The sequence below is a fragment of the Emys orbicularis genome, chromosome 5, assembly GCF_028017835.1.
Source record: "Emys orbicularis isolate rEmyOrb1 chromosome 5, rEmyOrb1.hap1, whole genome shotgun sequence".
Taxonomy (NCBI): Eukaryota; Metazoa; Chordata; order Testudines; family Emydidae; genus Emys; species Emys orbicularis.
Genome location: NC_088687.1, coordinates 115941345 through 115965730, shown reverse-complemented (window position 1 = coordinate 115965730; position 24386 = coordinate 115941345). Strand labels below are relative to the sequence as shown.

Sequence of the window (24386 nt, the reverse complement as noted above, 5' to 3'; positions counted from 1 at the left end):
GCTGAGCATTATGGATAGAAGTTGCTGCTCTGAAGTGCAGGACATTCTAGTTTAAATCATGAAGGCCTTCTACAAGGCTGACATATAGATCCAAGTAAAAAATATTTTTTATCTGGACTGCTCAACGTGACTTACACCAGAGACCTCTATTGCAGACCTTACCCCAAGTTCTTACTTAAAGTGGTTTCAGACTTTCACCTTCATGAGTCCATTCATCTTTTCCCGTAAGCTCCATTCAAGTACTGGGAGGCTAGACTTCACACACTTGTTGTGTTGAGGGTACTGTTTTACTACTTCCACAGAACAAACCCTTTTTCAAGTCACTCAGACTTTTTGTAGGCTTTGGGGACAGGTCTAGAGGACTGGCTATTTCAAGCCAGAGTCTCTCAAAATGGGTGTTTAATTGCATAAAGATTTTCGGTGAGGTAACTAAATTACTACCCTCATATTAGAGCACTGTCAGCCAGTGCCGAAGTTACCACTTCTGCATGCTTGAAGAATGTTCCTGTGCTCAGAGATTTAAAGGGTAGCTACATGGAGATTAGTGTACGTGTTTACACATGACTACTCTCTGGTTTGGGCTGCTAGATCTGATGTCTAGTTTTGTACAGCAGTTCTGAAGCCTTAGGGTCTGATAGGACTTCTGCCAGCCACTTTCTTGGGGAAATGACTGCTAACCAATCATCTAGAGTGTGATCCCCATAGACAAATACTCCAAAGTAGAAAGAAAGTTATTTACAGTTTCTTTAAAATGTTTTATTCATGTGGATCCCATGACCTGCCTTCCTTCCCTGCTACTCCAGAATCCTTTAGCTTTGGAATTCTGTAATGGCGAAGGAACTAAGGGACATTTGGGTCTGCTTTGTCCTTTATGCCAAACCTGCGGACACAGCAGGTAAACAAACCGTCCCGGCCCGCCAGGGGCTTTCCCTGAACAAGCGGCGGCCCTAGTTTGAGAACCACTGGGTTAGGGGTTTGATACAGGAGTGGGTGGGTGAGATTCTGTGGCCTGTGTTGTGCATGAGGTCAGACTAGGCGATCATAATGGTCCCTTCTAACCTTTAAGTCTATGATTCTATGATTAGACCATTTCTCCAGCTTGTCAATATAATTTTGAATTCTAATCCTGTCCTCCAAAGCTTACGTACCCCTCTCCCATCTTGGTATCATTTGCAAACTTAAAGTATAGTCTCTATACCATTATCCAAATAACTTATTAAGATATTGAATAGAATCGGCTCCAGGACAGATCCCTGCAGGACCCCACTCGATATGTTCTTCCAGCTTGATTGTGAACCATTGATAACTACTCTTTGAGTATGGTTTTCCAGCCAGTTGTTCACCCACCTTATAGTAGGTTCATTTAGGCTATATTTTTCTAGTTTGTTTATGAGAAGGTCATGTGAGACAGTATCAAAAGCCTTACTAAACTCGAGATATACCACATCTACTGCTTCCCCCTATCCACAAGGCTTGTTGCCCTATCAAAGAAGGATATTAAATTGGTTTGACATAATTTGTTCTTGATAAATCCATGTTGACTGTTACTTATTTTCTTCTACGTGCTTACCAATTGATTGTTTGGTTGTTTGCTCCATTGTCTTTCTAGGCACTTGAAGTTAAGTTGACTGGTCTATAATTCTTTGGGTTGTTCTTATTCCTATTTTTACAGATAGGTACTATATTTGCCTTTTTCCAGTCCTCAAGTATCTCTCCCATCCTCCACAAGTTCTCAAAGATAATCTCTAATGGCTCAGAGATCTCTTCAGACAGTTCCTTAAGTATTCTCGGATGTATTTCATCAGGCCCTGCTGACTTGAAGATACCTAATATTTCTAAGTAATTCTTAACTTGTTCTTTTCTTATTTTAACCTTAGATTCTACTCCATTTAAACTGATGTTCACTATGTTAGTCATCCAGTCACTGCTAACTTTTTTGGTGAAAACTGAAACATTTAACACGTCAGCCATTGTTGCGTTTTCTGTTATTTCCTTTCCCTCCTCATTGAATAATGGGCCTACTCTGGCCTAGGTCATCTTCTAACTTCTCGTGTATTTGTAAAATGCGTTCTTGTTACGCTTTACATCCCTAGCTAGTTTAATCTTGTTTTGTGCCTTGACCTTTCTAATTGTTCCTACATGTTTATATTGTTTTTATATTCATCCTGTGTAATTTAACATAGTTTCTACTTTTTGTATGATTCTTATTTGAGCTGCAGGTCACTGAAATTCTCTTGGTTAAGCTAGGGCGCCCTCTTACCATACTTCCTAGCTTTCCTATGCATTGGTATAGTTTGCTATTGTGTGCCATTAATAATGTCTCTTTAAAAAACTGCCAATTCTCCTGAACTCTTTTTCCCCATGGGATCTTATCTACCAGTTCTCTGATTTGCTAAAGTCTGCCTTCTTGAAGTCAGTTGTCTTTATTCTGCTGTTTTCCCTGCTACCATTCCTTAAAATCATGATCACTTTTACCCAAGCTGCCTTCCACCTTCAGATTCTCAACTAGTTCCTCCCTGTTTGTCAGAATCAAATCCAGAATAGTCTCTCTGCTAGTCGCTTCTCCACCTTCTGTTAAAAAAAAAAAAAAGTTGTCTCCAGTACATTCCAAGTACTTGTTGGAAAATCTGTGCCCCGCTGTATTATTTTCCTAACACGTCTCAGTAATTGAAGTCCCCCATCACCACAACGTCTTGTGTTTTGGATGATTTTATTAGTTGTTTAAAAAAAGCCTCATCCATCTCATCTTTCTGGTTAGGTGGTCTATGGAAGACACCTACCATGACATCACCCTTGTTTTTTGACCCCTTTTATCCTTACCCAGAGACTTTCAACAGGTTAGCCAGTCTATGTCCAAAGATACTCTTCCCCTTCCATGATAGGTGGACCCCATCTCTACTCAGCAGTCCTTCTTCTCGGAACAGGATCTCTTGGTTGAGGAAGCTGAAGCCTTCTTGGTGACACCATTCACTCAGCCATGTATCTACCTCCAGGACGTGTCCGTCTCAGCCCGGGCCCCTACCCTTGACTGGAAGGATCGATGAGAATACCACCTGGGCTCCCAACTCCTTCACCCTCCTAGAGTCCTGTAGTCACTTCTGATCTGCTCAGAATCATGTCTTGCAGTATCACTATTGCCCACATGGAAGAGCAGGATGGGGTAGTAGTCAGAAGGCAGATGATCCTCGTCAGTCCTTCCAGAATGTCTTGGATAATGGGCCCCTGGCAGGCAGCACACCTCCAAGGATGCCAGGTCAGACCTCCAGATGGGTGCCTTCGTCCTCCTTAGAAGGGAGTCACCTACAATCACTACCCTATGTTTCTTCTTGGGAGTGGTGGCCATGATCCTCCCTGCTTGGGGCTACATGGCTTCTCCTCCTCCACATTTGGGGGAGATTCCTCATCTCTTGTTGCCAGGGCAGCACAACGGTATCTCTGTGGACAGTGGGTTGGAAGCAGGGTTGAGCAGCCAGGTTCCTCCCTGTGAAGAGCAGCAGTTTCCTCCTCCCCTGGTACTGCTATCTCAGTCCTTTCCAGCTGGATTTCTTCCTCAAATGTAGAGGTCTCCAGGAGCACGTTTTCAATTAATTCTTCTTGTACACGGATGCTCTTCACCCTCCTCCTGTAGCTCTCGCACCTGCTTCCTGAGAGATTCTACCAGTGAGTACCTCTCACACTGGATGGTTTTCCCATCCTGATTTTCTGTGACAAGAAAATGCAGACAACAGTCTCTGCAAATCCACACCAGGACCTGGCTAGAGGCGTCCATGGTTGGGTTCTCTGTCTGGATTCAGGTGGAAGAGCCAAGAGCAGTGTTGGCATTGGCGACACGGCCTTTCTGAATGCTAAAACTTGAGGAAGCATTGTTTTTTTTTATTTTGAAATTATTATCATTATTGGTCATGAATGATTTATGTGTATGGATTAATATTTCTCTGTCTACTTCATAGATTGATGGCACATTTAAGATAGATATTCCTCCAGTACTCCTTGGCTACGGTAAAGAAAAGAACCTAGGAAATGAGAGAGGTTATGATTCTGTCCGAAGTCTGAGTGAGGGGTCCTACATAACACTGTTTATTACTATTGAACCACAGCTTATTCCTGGAGATCCAGTTCGGGAAAAGGTAACTAACACCTTTCAAATTTTGCTTTTGGTGCCAAGATTCTTGATATGCGTGTAAATAAGTAATTTTAATATGGTGTATATAACATGGATACAGATCTTGACTGAGTTACACTGTAAAAGTGAAACAGGAGTTCTCAAACATAATTGCACCGCAACCCCCTTCTGACAACCACGTGACCCCGGAAGGGTGGCAGAGACCGAGCTCCACTGCCTCGGGTAGGAGGAGAGGGGGCTGCAGCCTGAGCCCCGCCACCTTGGGTGGGAGTGGAGTTCGGGCTTTAGCTTCAGCCCTGGGTCCAGCAAGTCTAATGCTGGCACTGGTGACACCATTAAAATGGGGTTGCGACCCACTTTGGGGCCCCGACCCACAGTTTGAGAACCTGCACTTGAATTAAACTTGATTCAGTAATTTTTAACTGACCAGTATTAGTGTTTCTGAGCACTTGCATATATTTTTTATAATTTAAAAGTAATGCTAAAACAATTTTGTTTTTAAATAGTAATGAAATCTTTGCTTTCTGATTTATCTTTAACAGAATTGGGTTATTTTTAAAAAATGGATATTCAAACACTCAGGCAAACTTGGGAGGTGCATTATATAGTAGATCTGAGTGAACAATTTGTGATGTATAATTTATTTAATAAATTTAATCTTTTTCTCTTCACAGACTATGTGCAAACAGATCTGTTTTCTCTTATGTATTTTGTTATTCATAATTACATGACATTTTTTGCAAGTGTAATAATGTCTCTGGCTTCTTAATCATAATTTGAGCTGTTTTGCTTAGTTGAGATTGAACACATATTTCAGATGATTTTGTATGTTTCCCTCACCTAGATGAGCGTGACTCATCGGTTTTCTGGTTAAAATGCTCATTTAAAAATAAGTTTAATTTTCACATTCCATAAGTATTTGAACATACAAGCTTAACATTTGCTTCCCACAAGCATTCTTGCTCGTAAAACTTGATCACACAAGTATTTGGGGAAAGAGAACACAAAAGGGATGCAAAGTGAATTAATTCAAAACTTGCATTATTTGCTGTTCACTAGTTATTATATTATGCCATTCGTATTAATGTCATCTCCTGTCCTGTAAATCTCTTGAAGATATTTCTAAGTAGGAGTTTTTTTCATTCTTGACCTAGTTCTTTTACTTCCTTCACCAAACTAAAAGGACATGCTTGTGCAACAACAGAAAAAGTCTGTGTTCAAAAAACAACCCCTCTCCCAAAATCTCGTCACTTCTTGTACCCTTATGCAATTAATTCTCAGGGTATGTCTACACAGCAAAAGCTAGCCTATCCAGGCTTGGCCAAATTAGCTTAAATCCAGTTGTAGGGGTAACAATGACAGTAAAGACAGCACAGCACAGGCTTCAGAGTGGGCTAGTGAGCTGACAACATACCTAAGGTGCATATGAGTATGTACTGCCCACGATACGCTGTCTTCACTGCTATTGTTATTCACATTAGCTGGATTCAGCCTAGCTTGGGTATGCTATTTTGTGCACAGCTTTTGCTGTGTAGACATACTCTGAGATACAGTCAATCAGGATTTATCCATGTTGCTTCTGCACAAACAGCAGCTTCTCATATTTTGCTTTGGACTTAACTCAGTGGTTCTCAAACTTTTGTACTGGTGACCCCTTTCACATACCAAGCCTCTGAGTGCGACCCCCCCCCTTATAAATTTAAAACACATTTTTATATATTTAACACCATTATGCTGGATGCAAAGCGGGGTTTGGGGTGGAGGCTGACAGCTCGCGACCCCCCATGTAATAACCTTGTGACCCCCTGAGGGGTCCCAACTCCCAGTTTGAGAACCCCTGACTTAACTGCTCCAGTAGCAGTTTATTTGAAGATGAAGAGGAGTTGGGGAGGGGGGATCATATCTATGTATTATACAAAATTAAAACTAAGCAAATTTTGAACTCTGGAAGTATAATTCATTTTTTAGAGCATTGATCATTGCATAAACAACTAAAGCAAACTTTGCTCTCCCTCTTATGGAATTACAGTCTCATAATTTCATATTGTTTGTTCAGTACTGGTCATAGTCCAGTCTGCTATGAGAATTGTTGCAATGTAATGCCGTGGAAAACAAAGAAAGGGAAACATGATTTGTAATTTTGTTCTTTCATGGGTAAATTCAAGGTTAATTAGCTTAGTGACATGGCAAATTAGCACTAATATATGAAGCTGTAAAGATTTACACAACAGCCTTGAAGCATCGTTAATATACCAGGTCACTTCCACAGTTCTATTCTATATACAATAATTAACTGCAGAGAGAAATGTTGTAAGCTTTACGGGAAAAAATTGACCTTTTTTTATATATATATAGACCTGTCGCCGATATTTTTTCAGAATGAAAAATAGTTACAATTCAAATAAATTCCTGTCTAAAGGTATTTCTTGATAAATGAAATTCAGAGTTCATTGTTAAATATCATAGACTATATAATTATGAATTTTGATATTTCTGTTATTAAAAGAAATTGTGGCCAAATTTTATAATTTTGTGCACATATTAATTTGCATGGCACATATTAATTTGCATGGCCAATTACCAAAATAGTACATATTACTGTGATGGTAATGCATGAAATTCTGAAATGTTGGCCCTGTGTTTATAACATTGTTACAGACCAAATTGCACACTGTATGTAATAGAAAAGTTTACATTTTTGATAAGTCCTTTCTCACTGACTTCATTTGTTTTCTTTTATTATAGATATAGTATTAGCTAGTTGTCCCTGGTCAGAATGCCAGATGTAAGAGCTAGAAAGGGAATGAAATATCATCCACTGTGAAGATGCAGCAAAGACTTTATCAGACATAAAGAACAGATAGACAAGATAGAATGTGAGAATCCTTTTCTCAGTGTCAGAGAACACTAGTTATCAAAACTGAATTGTAGCATAATTACTCTGTGCCACTAAAGTGTATTGTAACTAATACTAGAAGAGAGAAATGTTACTGAGGTAAGGAAACTATCAATGTAGATTTTCTATTTGCTAACATTTGAAGAATTAAGTATAGCAGAAAAAGAGAGGATGGGTGTGACAAACGGGGTTCAGTAATTTCTTGCACCAGTACTTTTGCTGTGTATTTGAGGTGAAGTTCTGGCCCCACTGAAGTTTTACCATTGACTTCAGCGGAGCTAGACTTTAATCAACGGCATCTGCCTTTGAGTCTATTTAATATCTAAGACAATTTAAATATTGTAACTAGTAGCTAGTAAACAAAAGTTTTTTTATTTATAATGTTATTTAACTTAGACTGATTCAAACTAGATTATTACTTTAACAAACATTCTGTATGGTTTCATATAATCCAATTTTAAAAGAGTGGGATAGTAAATGGAAAACAATAAAATAATCTACAATGTTGGAAGAGGCTCATAAGGAAAGGAACAAATTAAACTGAAGATTATTCTATAGCATGCAGTGGACATTTTGTTGTTAAATTTTATGTACAACAGAGTATGCCAAGTTCATAAATTTTCATGTGCTTGTCTTCTGACTTTCTTGACCAAATAAAAGAACCACAATTGCATTTTGTATTGAAAGTGACTCCCCTAAATGTAGTGTAATTCCTACACATTTCAAATGTTTAATTTACAGAATGTGTATGTAGGAGAGCCAAATAGTTCAAAGTATTGCAAATGGGATGTAGGGCCTGATCCAGTGCTCGTTGATTTCAGTGAATAGAGGGTCCTGCCCTAGAGGTTATCATTACAAGTCCAGCTCAATTCAGCACGTGGACGGCCGGGGGGGGGGGGGGGGGGGGGGCGAGGGCGAGGGTTGGGAATGGTGATCTGTATGAATTGCGTGGAGTCCAGTTCCTTGTGAACAGGTATCCACATCACATATCACCAGCATAATTGTCAAACTTAGAAGAGAGAGCAAGGATTGAAGGGTCAGGTCTAAAGTAGTCCTTGGAAGTCCCTCCAAGTCATAGCTGAGACTTATTCATGGGGTAGTGTGGGAAAACTTGCACTAGAATTATCTGTGCTGTTCCCATTTTTTGTGGATCAGTTGGGGATGTCAGTCTCCAGGAGTCAGTTGCCAGCACTTTTCTCATGAACACTAAATTCATTTATGGAAATTAAACCTAATACAGTGTGTAAGAGAGAAATCTGCTTCACTACAAAAGCGGTATGGATTTTTCCTTTTCTTACTCTTTCAGCAGTGGCTATTTAAAAGCTGCATCTTGGGTACAGAAATTGGGATGTAAACAATCCCCATCTCTTTTGTTTCTTTTGAACCTCTTTAATATAGAAATTTTCCAGTATAAAATGAAAAAAGTACTTGAATATTTCCCCTCTTTTGTTAATGTTTCTACGCTTTCCTGCTGTAGCTAAGTAGCTTGAAATGTCTATAGATTGCTTTAAGCTTCTCAATTTGATTTTTAATACATTTTCCTTCTTTTATTTATTATCTTTTTCTTTCTTTTTGGCCTTCCTAAATCTCTCTATAGATGAATGAAATGCTTAAGAAGGTACAACATATGTGATTTTTAAATTAATCAACAGATATTGCTATTTACTGTTTAGGATTCATTTTGTTCTTCCTCTGCAACTTTTCCCACTACCTTTAATGGCAGCAGTTCTTCATCTGTGTTTGACCATATATGTACTATATGTAGCATGCAAACTCTTTTATGCTGACATAGTATCTTAGATCGGTGGTATCATTTAATTAATAATATTTTGCAAGAAATCACTATTTTATATTTAAAAATTGAAACTATAAGCATCACTACACAAATTCCATACTGTGGTCACCATTTTGGGTTGAGAAGGATCATCATAAGAGGTGCCTTCTTTATTGGCTTGGATGGCTTGTTACTGAGCAGTGCATGGCAATCCCAACTTGGGGAGGCTTGGGGAACAGGATAACACAATGAAGGGGTTGTTTTTAAACCATGCATTATTTTGAGTTAAAGGCCTGAATTCTCAGGAACATTCAGGCGCCTTAAAAAAATGTAAAATATTTATACACACTTTAAGGCCCCTTTACGCTGCCAGAGTGGTGTAAAGTGGCCTTAGTTAAAAAAAAAATCAGAAAATAACCATAAAATTGTATTGTACCTAGGACAAACCTACAAAATCAACAATATTCATTTATAGATGAAGGGTAGGATTTTTTAAAAATACCTAAGTGACTTAAGAGCACATGTTCCATTGACTTTCAATTTGGGCTTTTGAAAACCACACCTAAGGTCTTTAACTGCTAGGCAAGCCTGAACTAGAAGGATAACTTGCTTTTATAAATATGTCTTAGTCCATTTTTTGTATCAATTTTCAGCACTGCACAGTGATTTAGCCATGTGACTCCCATTAATGTCAGTGGGAGTTGTGCATCATAAATCCGACAGACATTTTGAGAATTTACCCCGATTGTTGTTTTAATGTAGTTATTGTTTTGCGACTATAAATAAGACTCAGTTCCTTGAAGTATCTGATCATAGTTATGCACTGTTGAATGACTAGGTGATATGTGTCCATTCCAACAGTCCTTACTAAGGCAAAACTTTCACTGAACTTTCAATACCTGAGTAAAGACTGTACAGTCATGCTTATTATGTACAACATATATGTGTGTGTGTAAGTGGGAGTGCATATATAAATGTAAATACAAAAAGCCTGATTCTCCACTACCTTACAACTAAATTTACACCTGTGTAAAGAGAATGGTAAGTTTTTTAAATGATATCAGACCAGAATTTTACATCCACCTTGCATTCACTTTGTGTAGGTGTAAAATAACTGCACAGGTTACAAGGTAGTGGAGAATTAAGTCCAAACTATATGCTTAAAACTATATTTTTATACAAGTTGTATTATCTTTTGAAGTTTGATACCCAAGAAGATGAGAAGTTGCTCCAAGCAGCAGAAAAGTATCAGGCTGAATGTGCATTGAAGTTTCCAAGCCGCCAATGCCTGACAACTGTAGTTGACATAAATGGGAAAACAGTTTTTATTACCAGATATATCAAACCTCTGAACCCACCACAGGAGCTCCTTAATGGTCATCCTAATAATTCTCAGGCAGCAGCAGTAAGTATTTTATTTAGAAAAGACAATTCAATTCACAAGACATAAACTTAAGACTCTGTGTCTGCGTGTATGTGTGCGCGTTATTTTTTATGTTTGTACAAAAACTTAGATTTCAAGGAAGGAAATCTATGGATACAAAGTAAAGAAATATTGAATATTCGTGTTACAAAGTAAATGAACGATAAGATACTGAACAACATCTGTTAGAAAAGGACAAAATAAAAACCTACCGTATTTCAAAATCTGGCAGATGTAAATTTGCCTGTAAATAAGTACTATAAGAATTAAATATGTTTAAAAGACAAAGAACAAAAGAAAATGGAAGAGAAGCAAAGAGAGAGAGACCAATAAAGCACCACCTTTAACAAACATACTGTGTAAGAAAGTTGCAGTACAAGTATTAGGTATATAGCTCAGGCGAATTAGGATGTACAGTTAAACAATGGCAATTCTGCAATGAGTAGGAAACTAAGTCATAGAAGGCAGCAGGGGCATGGATGAAAAAATTGAACAAATATTGTCAAAAGGGGGACATAGGTAACAGAAATATAAGCCGACCGTTGGTGTAAGGTGCTGATTCAGCATAGTCCTTAAACATTTGCATAACATTAAGAATGTCCTATGGAAGTCATTGCTTGATTGTGGCCTCAGGGAAGATCTGAGAGCTCTCAGATCCTTTTCAGCATAAACAAAAAATGGTTGACAGTTTGCAAACTAAAGGTGAAGCTTTCGTCTCTTGAGTGGTTAACCTTTCCATAATCTGTATGTTTCAAATTTTCTTAATCCCAAGGGCCCAGTTATATTTAATAAATACTTTTTAAAAGTCTGTAACAGTCCTATATTATAGATATAAACAAGACATCATAATGGAATGGTTATATCAAACCCTGTGTTTCAAGGCATGTTATAAGCCATGCTGTTCAAAACAAGATAATTCAGAGCAAAAACTATCACTTTACTTTTAAATCGATCTGAAATCAGTGTAGGATTTGGGGTGGTACCAAATATACTTCAGTTAAAAATGTTTGAGTTAAAACAGTGTTAAAAGCCTTAAAATAACAAGGTCAGATATATCCTGAATTAAATTAGAGCTTTAGCTTTCATTTTATATTTGCATTTTAATAAGAATTGGCATTTAGTGCTTTTCCATGAACTTTCCATGTTTTATTAATCATGAAAGTGAGCCAAATGCTTTGCTGCTTCATTTTTTTTAAGCTCTGTGGCAACATATATCATGCATCTTAAGGCTTTTTCTTCCCTAGGAAAAAGAGGTACTTTTCACACGTGTTAGCTAATGTGTTAAAAACACCGATTTCCTATTCTGGACATGGCCTAAGACTTGAATCTCATCCAAAGCTTAGAGATGGTCTAATAGTGGAATTTGGGAGAACAGTTTTCAAAATTGTTGTTCTCAGTATTAGAAACCTTGAATTTGTGAATGAGTATGTAACAGCAACCATTCATATGAATGGCAAAAGAGGAATGTAACAGCAAAATAAAAAACAGCTATTAGATCTCCATGTAATTGTAAATATAGCTCATGCCTCAGAAGAATTAATATGTCAGTATACCTTATTATCTATAAATATTAGAAATAAATGTTCAGTAGCTTGTTATCAAAAAAATTATTAGATAAACTTAAATGTACATTTTACTTTAAAGAAACAAAAACCTGTGCATATGGTTTATGGTTCTGATCTGACTCCCAGTCAAAAAAGGCAGCTCAGGCCTTTACAAAAGTCCCAAAAAGGGACCTGTTCCTGCTGAATTGAAGTCAATGGGTATTTTACCAGACAGCAGATGTGAAAAATCAGGACGAGGGTGGGGGGGTAATAGGAGCCTATATAAGAAAAAGACCCAAAAATCAGGACTGTCCCTATAAAATCGGGACATCTGGTCACCCTACTTGAGTGGGAGCAGCAGTAAGTTTCAAATCTAGTTAGGACTAATAAAAATAATACCTTTCTCATCCCACATAGTAAATGAGAATGTGACTATGCTCTTTTCTTTATTTTTGTTTGTAGGAGTTGGTGGCTCGATATGTTGCTTTGATTCCTTTCTTGCCAGATAGTGTGTCATTTGCTGGAATCTGTGACTTATGGAGTACATCAGATGTAAGTAAAGGCCTAGAATTTCTTGTTCCTCTTCTGTTGAGAGTTATTTTTCTTTCTAGTCATTTACATTTTCAATATTGAAAATGGGGAGGAGGAACGAGGGCACGGCAGGCTCAGGGGAGGGGGCAGGAAGGGGTGGAGTGGGGGCAGGGCCTGTGGCAGAGCCAGGGGTTGAGCAGTGAGCACCCCCCACACATATTAGAAAGTTGGTGCCTGTAGCTCCAGCCCCAGAGTCGGTGCCTATACAAAGAGCCGCATATTAACTTCTGAAGAGTCGCATGTGGCTCTGGAGCCACAGGTTGGCCACCCCCGATGTAGACTTTCTAAAGGTACATTGCAACTTTGAAATGTAAAATGTTCCCATGCCAGCTTGTCATTAAAATTAATTTTTAATTATAGTTCACACTTGAGTAGTGCTCAACTATAGTTAATATATATATATATATATAAATAAAATACACACACACCTTTCAAACTTTCACATTGTGGTATAAAGCAAAGATCAGTTTTCCTTGAAATAACATGAAAATTACTGGAGGAAGATTAGGTCTGTCACAATTGAAAATGTCTTGCTCATTCTAAATCATTCATTGGTTTATGGACTCAGAATTCTCCAGGAAATGTGTTATGTTCACATTATCGTTGCATGCTGTCTGTATATGGATTTAGCTAACAGATGCACGTAGACCATTCCCTACTGGCTACACATCTGAGGAACTGCAAGCCTCCAGGCCAGAATAATTTACGTTCAATATGCTTATTAGATTATAACAGAGGACTACGTTTTTTTATACAAATACCCTTTTTTTTTTTTAAACCAAACTTTACTTCCATTGGGCATTCACCATTACAAGCAGAGATACACGGATCTGAAGAGTGATAGAATTCCTGTGGATCATAGGTTAGTCATGCAGTATATTGATAGCATCTCAAAACATTTTCTGGAAATCTGCAGTGTGACTCAGCAGACAGAATTTGACTCTGATGGTGAAATTCTCTAATCTACTCTGCAGATCTCCACTGCATATTCTTCACTCATTCTGCATATGAAACAATGGCGATCTGAGTGGAGAATTTTGGCTGCAGCATATTAGGAAAGATTCTTAAATGTTTCAGTTGGGAACAGAATTATTAACTATATCCCAGTTTATTTGTAAATAATAAAATGTATTTGTTTCTCAATCAGCAATTTCTTGATCTTCTGGCTGGTGATGAGGAGGAGCATGCTGTGCTTTTGTGTAATTACTTTCTTGCTATGGGGAAAAAAGCCTGGCTGATAATTGGAAATGCTATTCCTGAGGTAAGATAGTAGGTTTTGTTTGATTTGATGTGAATGTAATATCCAAATGCTTACATAAATAGAGCATAAACAAGTAAAAAATTATTATGTTCCAAAAAATGGATTGAATTTTCTCTTGCAGACATGATTTTAAAGTAATGATGGTGTGGGTTTAAAAATTGGTGCCACTGGAACCCTGTTCTGGTATCAGGCATTCTACGATCTTATTTCTCCATTAGTTAAGTATAAATCTAATAGATCCCCACTCCTGGATCCATGCTTCTGTGTGTGAGTAGTGGGAACTATTCTCCATTGTCCTTATTCACCATTGTCGTCTACCTGTAAATCCTCTTGGAAGTCACTTTGCACAGGTGTAAATGACACCACCAGGTAAAAGGCACTGGAGATTCAGGGCTTCTAATTCTAAAGCAGTTAAATTCCTTCAGCAGCATGGGTAATGTTTGTCCCACTGAAGTGCTCGGATTTCTAAGCAACCAGCACTACTACCAGGTTTCAAGACCAATGGCCAAACTGTCTATAACTGCCCTTGAGGGCCTCCCTGAAGGAAGATTACAGGCATTCTACCGTCAGACACATGGGTCCTCAACATAAGCAGAGCTACAAAACTGAGTTTGGGGAAATCCATTCCCAGAATTTCATTCCTTTAGTTTGTTCTCAAGTATAGCAGTATTAGGAAGAGATCCTAGTACTCAAAATCCAATTAATCTTGTCAAAACTTGATGATGACAGCCCCAACAGGACATTAAGCCCATGTTACCAGGGAAAGGGCAGAAACGCAGAAAGTCCAGGCAGGGTTAATGGGTCATGGGGAAGGTGGGGCAACTAGCTGTGTATGAGGGATTGCTGTTGGGATAAGCAAAAGAGATATTTAAGACAGCTGTGTGTGTGAGAGAGAGGTGGGTGCTGGAGAGGTAAATGAGAGGGGTATCCGGGGCAGCTGTCTATTGATGTGAGTGCATGCCAGGGATGGGGGTTTGTGGCAAAGCAGAGGGATGCCTGGTATTGGTAAGGCCAGTGCCCTCGTCCTGCCTTGCCTTGCTCTTTGTCTTGTTGATGCTGTCAGCACTTCCCCATTCTTGCTGACTGTTAATCTGGCTGGGATCCAGCAGAAACAGGGAGTAGTAAAAGAGAAGGTAAAGAGGCCACCCAGTAGTGCTTGGTGGGGCTGTAGAGTTATTGCAGAGAAGTCCCTTTAGCTCTGGTGGAATGCATGCAATTCCAGCAGGGCTCTGGGAAGCTATGGGGCTGCCAAATGTGCATCATGCAATACGCAGCACAGCTGCCCTGCTAATTAGTCTTTCATACAGACCTACTTTTTACATATTGGAGAAACATTTTTTTCAAATAACTTATAAAAAGATGCTTACTGATCCTTACCTGAAGCTGTCTCTGTAAAAGGGACTATGAGGAGAGACTGTCAGTTAAAATTAATACCAAAACTTCCCTGATAATTTACCGTGTTGTTTTGTAGGGTATTGTAGGGTTCCCCTAAAAGTTGGTGACTTTATATGCTGGAATACACATGCTACAAAGCTTTGTTTGAGCCTCAACTCTGCACTTCTTTGTGTATTTGTGTAAGACTCGTTCAAATCGTGCCCAAATTGGTAGTTACCAAAAAACAATACTCCTCTGAAGGCTGATTAGTACCCTCTATGGGATCAGTTGACAGTCTAAGACCAGTTCGTAGGGAACTAATAAAACTCTTGCTGACAGTCTCAGCAAGGAGGCTAGGAATTTGAGTGAATATGGAGACTTAACTAGTTTCTCAGTCTCAGACATCCAGCACAAGGATCAGGCCCACTGACTGGGCAGTGTGGAAAAGTATGCCATGTGTAGCGGGGTGGTTACCCCGCTCCTGCCCTGAAGGGCTTAAAACAGCCAGGGAAAGGGCTGTGGCAGAGAAAAGCTAGGCAAATTGGGGAAGTAGCCACAGCTGGGCTATGCCCCAATCAGGCTCAGCTGGTCCTTATAAAAGGCTGTGAGCCAGAGGCCCAGAGGAAGTCTCTCTCTGTTTGCAGAGGGAGATGGGCCTGGCTGCAGGGAGCTAGAGACAGGGTACCTGAGTGGAGCAGGGCTGGGGAAAGGCAGAGGAGCCGGGGAGCTCCAGCCTGGAAAGCCCCAGGCTGCGGCCTAGCAAAAGGCAAATAGGTACTGGGGGTTGCAGAGGGCAGCCCAGGGATAGGACAAGGCAGCAGGTCCAAACCCAACCTTGCCGATGAGGAGTGGCTTACACTGCAGTCTGCCCCAGGGAACGGGGCTAGTTGGTGACTGGCAGTAGCCTTACACTGAGGCAAGGTGGGGATAGTGGGTGAGGGGTTCCCCTGGGAGGGGGAGACCCAGAGCTATGAGGGGTTACTGCCAGGGGCAGCACCCCAGACAACAGGGCACCGGGTCTGGGGAGGACACAGGGGCCAGAAGTGGCAAGGCGGATCACCGGCCTGCAGAGGGCGCTCCAAGGCTGAGAGAGCTAATTCCTGAGGCGACCAGCAGGAGGCGCCACAGGGGTGAGTCCAATCCCTTACACGATGATTGTTCTGTGGGTAAATAGAGCACTTCAGTTTGTTATGCTCTCAATATGACAACTTTAATCAGCACTACATTTACTTGAAAATGTAGAGGAAAGTGTCTTCTTTATTTTAGTTTTTAAAGTGCTGGGGTGGAAGGGTTATTTGTGCAATCCTGATTTAAGCCAAAGGAAAACTACACACCACTTTAGGGGCTTAGAGTTACTTGAACATTGGTTATGGAGGTTGAATTGGATGAGTTGGCTGTTTGAAGAAAACTACTCCAACCAGCTAGAGAAAAATAGTTCAATTGTGCAATTTGTCTGTGGCTTCAATAATAAAGTGGGTACTGCCCTTTCAAATAAAATACAATACAATACATATTAGCAGAACTTTTAAAAAATGTTTTTCAATCTTTTTCTTCCTAGGGGCCAACTGCATATGTATTAACTTGGGAGCAAAATCAGTATGTGATTTGGAATCCCAGTAGTGGACGTTGTTATGGACAGTTTGATACTTTCTGTCCATTGCAAAGTGTGGGCTGTTTGATTAGCTTTGATAATGTAAGTGTTTCCATCTTCTCTCTCTCTCTCACCCTCTCGCGCACACAGAAAATGGTGCTTATCTTTGTCATCCTCTCCCTTAACCTCTTGTTTCCTGGTGGATCAGGAGTTCCTGTATCAGTGCCAATACACTTTATATTAGTGGGTCATGTTATCAAATAGTGATTTATGCCATTCTTGGATTACGTTTCCAGCAACTTAAAAAGTTCTGCTTTAACTGTTGTATAAAACAGATTTTTACTATAGTTTAAACAGATCGTAAATTATAAAACACTTATATAAATATAGCATACACAAGCAAAAAAACCCAACCAACTAAAAACTGTGCACTGTAGGATTTAATTTACCTACTCTTGCTTAATTTATTTGATTAACTTTGTGACAAACAGCAGGAAGAGCAGCATATGATAGAGGCAAATCAGCATGCTCTGCAAAGCAAAATTGTGACTCATAAACTACTAAATTTTCAAACATGTTAACAAAATAATGAATAACAGAGAACAGAATAACAATTTATTTGGAGGACTTTCAGAAAGCTTTTGACAAAGTCCATCATGAGAGGCTTTTGAGAAGACTAGTTGTGAGGTGAAAGATAAGTATTGTGGTAAATTGGAAATTGGCTGAGACATTGACAAAGAGTAGAATTAGTCAATTTTCACCATTGCAAAAAGTTAACAGTGGGGCCCCATGGTTCCATATAGGAATAATGTTTAATATAGATATTGATTTTTTTACAATGTGAACAGTGAGGTGGCAAAATTGGCAGATGACACAGAAGTAGGGCTGTCGATTAATCTCAGTTAATTCACGTGATTAACTCAAAAAAATTAATCGGTATTTAATTAAAAAATGTAATCACACTGTTAAACAATAGAATACTAATAAAAAATGAGGAGTCCTTGTGGCACCTTAGAGACTAACAAATGTATTTGGGCATAAGCTTTTGTGGGCTAGAACCCACTTCATCAGATGCATGAAGTAAAAGATACAGGAGCAGGTGTAAATACATGAAAGGATATGGGGTGCTTTACCAAGTGTTAAGTTAGTCTAATGAGATAAATCAATTAACAGCAGGATACCAAGGGAGGAAAAATAACTTTTGAAGTGGTAAGAGAGTGACCCATTACAGACAGTTGGCAAGAAGGTGTGAGTAACAGTAGGGAGAAATTAGTATTGAGGAAATTAAGTTTAGGTTTTGTAATGACCCAACCACTCCCAGTCTTTATTCAGGCCTAATCTGATGGTATCTAGTTTGCAAATTAATTCCAGTTCTGCAGCTTCACGTTGGAGAGTTTTTGAAGTTTTTTTGTTGAAGAATTGCCACTTTGAGGTCTGTTATTGAGATGAGATTGAATACACAGGAAGACTCTTGTTTCATGTGAATTTATATGGGTAACTCCTACTGTAGCTCTGGAATATAGTGATGACCTATGTCTTACCTTTGCATTGAAAAGATGTGATACATGTATGGCTGTTGCTATTAACAAAGTTCTTCTCTTTTAGATCTGGTTTAATATCCAACAATATGATTCCCCAGTAAGGATAAATTTTGATATCAGCAAACCCAAATTATGGAAATCTTTCTTTTCACAAAGCTTACCATACCCTGGTCTCTCCAGTGTTCAGGTATTATTGTACCAACTTAAGATTCATTTTGTAGTTTAAAACAATTACTAGACTATTTTAAGGGATGGAAGGTGTGACATGAAATCTTCATTCACTATATGCAGTTTTTCTCTCATTTAGAGTGTAAGTCTTTATCTTGCACTTTAAGGGTAAACTACTTGTTGTTATTATTATTATTAATTATTATTATTGTTAGGTTAGTACAGCAGTCCAACCACACCTCTTTAATAATTAGGTCCTAACAGGCTTACTCCTGGGTGAATTCTGGGCCATTTTGCGCACACAGAATTCATGTCCCCCGCAGATTTCTTTGCTTCCTTGCACAAAAATGACTTCTGACAGGGAAGCAAAGGGAAACCGCAAGAGCAGTCACATGCCCCTCCCCAGCAATGTGAGTGCATAGTTTTGGGCACCTGGAGCAGCTGCCATAGAGGTAAATCACTGTGGGCTGGGACGCTCTGGCCTGTGGCTCTTACCCTGTGCAGGCTTAGCTGCTAGTCCCAGCTGGATTGGGGCAGAGGAGGATGAGACTTCATCTTCCTGTGCAAGGAACAGCCAGGGCCAGAGCAGAATCAGACCCACCCCCAGAAACCTCCACACACACACCCAGCTTGCTTCCCCCATTGCTCCTCAGCCATGGGGGGGAGAGGTTACTGTATGGGGAGTCCAACTCCCATGCAGCTAGACCCCCCCCATACCCAGACACCCTGGTGAGCCCACAACCCCGTCACCGAGCCCCCTGCACCCACTCTGCCAAGCCTCACCCCCTGCATCTGGACCCCCTGCATCTGGCCGCCAGACCATTCCCAACAAGCCCCCCACACTTGAACCTCCACCATAATGAGCTCCCCTGCACTTGATCACCCCACTGAGCCCCAACCAGCTGCACCCAGAACCCCACCCCACCACTCCCCCAGTATCCAGACCCCGCCAATGACTCCCTCCCCACTCAGATCCTCCCCCCTGTTGAGCCCCCCTAAAGAGTCCCATTTCCCCTGCACCTGAAACCCCCCCACCCAAAAAGCCTGTGCATCCAGATCTTCCCCGCACCCAAATTGCCCCACACTGAACCCTCTCACCCCACACCTGAGTGGGGACCAGGGCTGGGCATGCCTGTGAGACTTTGTCTCTCTCGCTTGCTATGTTGGTGCAACTGGCCCGGAGGAGCAGGACCCCAGCGTGTTTCTGGGGCAGGCCTGGCCCTTGCACCATGTCAGGGTCAGGTGCAGCCTCACTGCTGAGTCCATGTCCAGGGGAGGGTGGCTGGTGCTCTCCTGTCTCTGTGCAGCCAGTGGCCTGTGCTCCCTACTGCCATGCTGGAGCCTCCACATTTATATATTGACAAATAAAATATGCAGAATTTTTAAAAATTCTGTGCACAATATTTTATATTTTGGTGCAGAATTCCCTCAGGAGTCTACAGGACAATATATCAAGTGACAGTATTTGATAATTGATCTGGTTTCATTCAGAATGGATGAATCTCTCTTGTCCTGAAAACACCCACATACGGTCTGAAGCCAAATATGATTTGTGACATTCCTCTGTTAGCTTAGTCACAAGTGAAATCCAAATAATATAGCCTCTGAAATCTAAGGAAAATGTCAAATTTGTCTTTAAAATGTGAACAGGCCAGGTTCATTTAATGTCCGACCCCAAGCTTGCACTCTTTACCTAATCAAGCATACAAACATCCGTGGTTGAAACCTACTGTCAGAAGGGACAGAATAACTTTGTGTACAAAATTCTAACTTCCAAATGTTGTTTTTCAGTAATTCATTTTTCTGACCTCATGTAATACATGGTGAAACATTATGGGCCTAATTTTGATCTCATTCACACCCTTGTTAATCAGGAATAACTGGTGTGAACCCACATGAGAGGAAAATATGGTCCTGTGTTTTCATCTTTGATAACAAGAAGTCTTATATACCAAGTGATGTTTTAATCAATTCTTTTTTTTTATTAGCCTGAAGAATTAATTTACCAGCGTATAGACAAGGCTGCTGCATTAGAACTGCAGGGCAGGTAACTTTGTCTCTATAAATATCTACGTAACTCCATTAAACACTGTGAGCAGCAGCTCTCCAGTCTGATTCACCACCAAAGACCTTTCTCATCCAATCTAGATTGTAAGGAGCTGCAATTGGAAAAGTGTAACTACTTCTCGGGCACTCCATTAAGCATGCTGGCTTTTTGATCCCTTTAGCCAGGAGTGGTCTCTCCCTTCGCTGTATCTATGTATTGTAAGAATAAGAATTAAAAGTTCAAGTGCCACACGGAGATCTTAAAAATCAGTCCTCCAGCATGTGATTTTTGGAGGGTTTCTTGTAAACCAGAACACTGTGGCGTTACTGCTGTTGTGTTTATCTTTGAACTGCCTTGGGAACAGTGGAGAACTTACTACCTTAAGATCCCCAGTGCTTTCTGCAACCTGGGTAGCGTGTCTAGAAAAATAAGGTTGAGTTCTGTTTTCTGAGCGAATCATCCAAAATTGTGAAGCCAGAATCACACCTTGAACAATCAACCAGTAAGGCAATTATAACAAGTAGCTATATTTTACTGCAGGATTGAAAAGATACTGAAAGAGAAGATTATGGAGTGGAGGCCAAGGCATCTAACTCGTTGGAACAGATACTGTACCTCCACGCTTCGTCATTTCCTGCCTCTCCTGGAACAGTTCCAAGGAAAAGCTGTAGAAGATGACCACCAGGCAGAACTGCAAAAACAGCTGGGAGATTACAGGGTACTATAATGAATGCCCATGTAGAGCCTGTGTAATGAAACTAGTAGATGTTCCTCACAGTCCAATATTACATTAGTAAATCAAATCACTGATGTTTAATTAACAGAAAGTCACCTAATATCCAAAGAATTGTCGTATGGTGCTAGGCCTTTGGTACAAGACCAGCCAATAGTAAATGCTTTAGAAGGCAGCCAAAAAAAAAAAAAACCAACCAACCTAACCAGCCCTAATGAACTTCAGCTCTAGGAGAACAGAATTGCCTACATTGAGATTCTTTCCACTGCTCTGGAAAATTTATATTTATTAAAGTTTGAAATGGTTTTGAGTGATTTTTAGCCAGGCTTTTGGGGGCCCTTTGTTTTGTTTAGCTGATGGGGAATTTTAAGTGTCAGATCCTTGCCCAAAGAAGAGCTTCCTCAGACTGCTCCAAAGCAGTTTCTCACTAAACTTTTTATAATTTTTTAAACAAAGCACATAACTCATAATAGCCCCTAATAGGCTAACAATTTTCCTAGCAACAGCCAATAACAATTCATTCTTCTTATTAGCAAAGCATTTCTCGTCATAACAATAATAAAATGTCAGAGGCATCTAAACCTAAGGTCAGCTGTCCAAACCGTCCTTCCATTTTGATAACAGAACTGCAAGCATGCAGCTGCATGGTCTTGCCTCTCAGGGTCCTAAAAATTATTTTTAGGTATGTGATGTTTGGTTTTCAAGTGGCAGTGGCTGAACATACAAGATGGCTGACTGCAGCACTGTCAACAACTCTACCCCAGCACGCACCCCTCCAAGCTCCAACCTCTGAGAGCTCTGACAAAGGAACTTCTGTACAGTACCAGCAAGTGGGTACAAATGCTGCAGAGACAGCATTCCCACCCTCTCAGCTCAGAATCACCATACCCTCGTGCACTACTCGTACTCTACTCTAGCAACTGTGGGGGGGAGAAATCATCTGGCCCCCACATCATTGTAAATTCAGATGAATGATAACCAATTGACAAATTATTTCATTTGAAAGGTTTGTGACACTAACCAATGTTGGTTCAGGGTTCCTGTTAGTGCGGGGCTCTGTTGGTTGCAAGTATGCACTATTGCTTTTATTGCTATCAATCATATTGTACCATATTCAGTTGGCAGCTATTGAGGTGGCATATTTAATTAGAAATTGACTCTGCAGTTGTTGTACAGCTTGGGGATGCTGTATCTGGAGTGCAGGACAGCAGCAGACAAGTACTAGGGCTCAGGGACAAGCCATCACCACTGACTGATTGGTGCTCTAAAAGACAGCAGGTGCAGACGGGTGGTCACAGTAGAAAGGCAGTGGGCCTGTCTTGGAGTAGGGCCAAAGGGCTGACAGGAATTAAACATCCACTGAGGAAGCTGTGCATTGCTTAAACATAGTTTGAAGTTGGAAAGGGGGCATTAATTTTAATGTGAAGTAGGCAGGTTATTCAGCATGTAATAATCTCGTCTCAGTCCAGTAATAAGTGCTCTTAAAAGAAAAGCTGAACTTGCATCCACCGTGAAATTGCTGTAGCTTTTTTTACTTTCCCTACCTGGTGTAAAGCTCTTTATAGTCTGATTCAATACCTCAACTAATGAGAGAGAAACAGTCATTTCTCACTATCGCTAATTATTTTTTTTCATTAAATCCCTCAGGTTTCTGGATTTCCTATTCATATGCCATTTTCTGAAGTGAAACCTTTAATAGAAGCTGTGCATAGTACCGGAGTCCATACCATCGATGTTTCAAATGCAGAATTTGCTCTAGCAGTATACGTCCATGCTTATCCCAAAAGTGTTCTCTCTGTGTGGATTTACATTGCTTCACTTGTTCGTAGTAGATAAAAGTTTATACTGGAATAAAGGCACTCAATGAGACAGCAACTCCTTGTCAGAGAAATGCTTTGGTTTAAAAAAACATTGCATCCAATTGTACATAAGGGAATTGTTTGGAGTATTGTTCACATCCCCTAACAGTGAAGATGAAAAAGCATAGTAGTATTTTGGACATTGCCTTTGTAGATATTCTGAGGCGCTTTCCAGGCCTTGGTTTTTTGCCTATATAAGAGATTGTGTGCATGCTGGCTTTTGCCTCTGTATACTATGAAACATTATGTATGGAGCAGAGCCATTCTCCAGCTTGTTCATAGCTCTGAGGGTAAAAATGCCAGTAGACACTGGCAGCCTATACCCACTAAGCCTCCCAGTAAGCACTGGTACTTTCAGAGCTGCTGTTAGGGTGGGAGATTTCCCCCCAAAATGTTAATTGTAGACATAGCTTTCCCATCCGGGCCTGGCCTCAACAGCTTGGGTAAAACACCTAAAGGAGGAACTCTGCCTACCCACTTTCAGCTGACACCAACCTGTATGCATCCTACGTGGATGGTTCAGAAACTCTGTCCAGTGAAATTACTTCAGGCAAGAGACTGTGACGAAGTGGGGTTTTATTCATCTTGTTATGTTACATGTGAGTCTTACTGTCATATACTAATACTGTGTGTGCCTCAGTTTCCCTGTGTACTGCACCAATATTTCGGTGGTGGGAACTAGGTGTGTGATTTTTGCTGCGGCCCTCAGGGCAGGTGAGGCTGCCCAGCAGTCTGCACCTACGCTATGGCAGTGCTCTTCATAACGTGAGACCCAGGAGGGGTTGCGACCAGGTGACACCTTTTGCCCGGGAAGCAGGACAAAGAGGAGGAGGAGGAGCAACGGGTGTGTCGGAGGTCGGATTGCTAGAAGCTAGGCCACCTGCTTCAGGGACTGGAAGGGGAGGAGTCCAGACCGTCAGGCTCAGGACTCCCCAAGATGGACTTGGCTGAAAGTCACTGATTTCTGTGATAGCAAGCTCTGTTCTATGCTGTGTTCCTGTCAACTAATAAACCTTCTGTTCTACATGCTGGCTGAGAGTCACTGCTGACTGCAGGAGTTGGGGTGCAGGGTCCTTTGGCTTCCCCAGGAGCCCCATCCGAGCAGACCCACTGCAGGAAGCACACGGGAGGAAGGGGATGCTGAGTGCTCCGAGGTCAGACCCAGGAAGGTCGATGCTGTGTAAGCTTCTTGCCCTGGTGACAATATGCTCAGAGAGAGGCAGCATGCTACACCCCAATTCTGACTGGCTTTGTATGGAGTAGTTCCAGAGCACTGGCTCCATGACTCTGTGACAACTGGTGGGAGCGGTGGGATGAGCTGCACCCCGTGGACAAAGCATCCTGCAGTAAGTGACTGGGGAGCAGTAAAACGAAGGGGGATTAGCGAGAGACAGGCATGCTGGTGACTCAGATAGGTGCAGGTCCAGGGGTGGAGGAGCCTACAGCTTAGCCCTGAGAGAG

At 40.7% G+C, this 24386-nt stretch overlaps 1 protein-coding gene across 1 annotated transcript in view; it reads left to right on the top strand.

Annotated features, from left to right (window-relative positions):
- CC2D2A (coiled-coil and C2 domain containing 2A) overlaps positions 1-22921 on the top strand; it is a 118183-nt gene extending 95262 nt beyond the window's left edge. The window contains exons 28-36 of the mRNA XM_065405183.1: positions 3951-4127; positions 9995-10198; positions 12223-12312; positions 13499-13612; positions 16545-16679; positions 18183-18305; positions 20275-20333; positions 20874-21051; positions 22714-22921. Of these exons, the coding sequence (XP_065261255.1) occupies positions 3951-4127; positions 9995-10198; positions 12223-12312; positions 13499-13612; positions 16545-16679; positions 18183-18305; positions 20275-20333; positions 20874-21051; positions 22714-22902 (1269 nt within the window). The 3' untranslated portion in view covers positions 22903-22921. The remainder of the gene's footprint in view (positions 1-3950; positions 4128-9994; positions 10199-12222; positions 12313-13498; positions 13613-16544; positions 16680-18182; positions 18306-20274; positions 20334-20873; positions 21052-22713) is intronic.
- The last annotated feature ends 1465 nt before the right edge of the window (positions 22922-24386 follow it).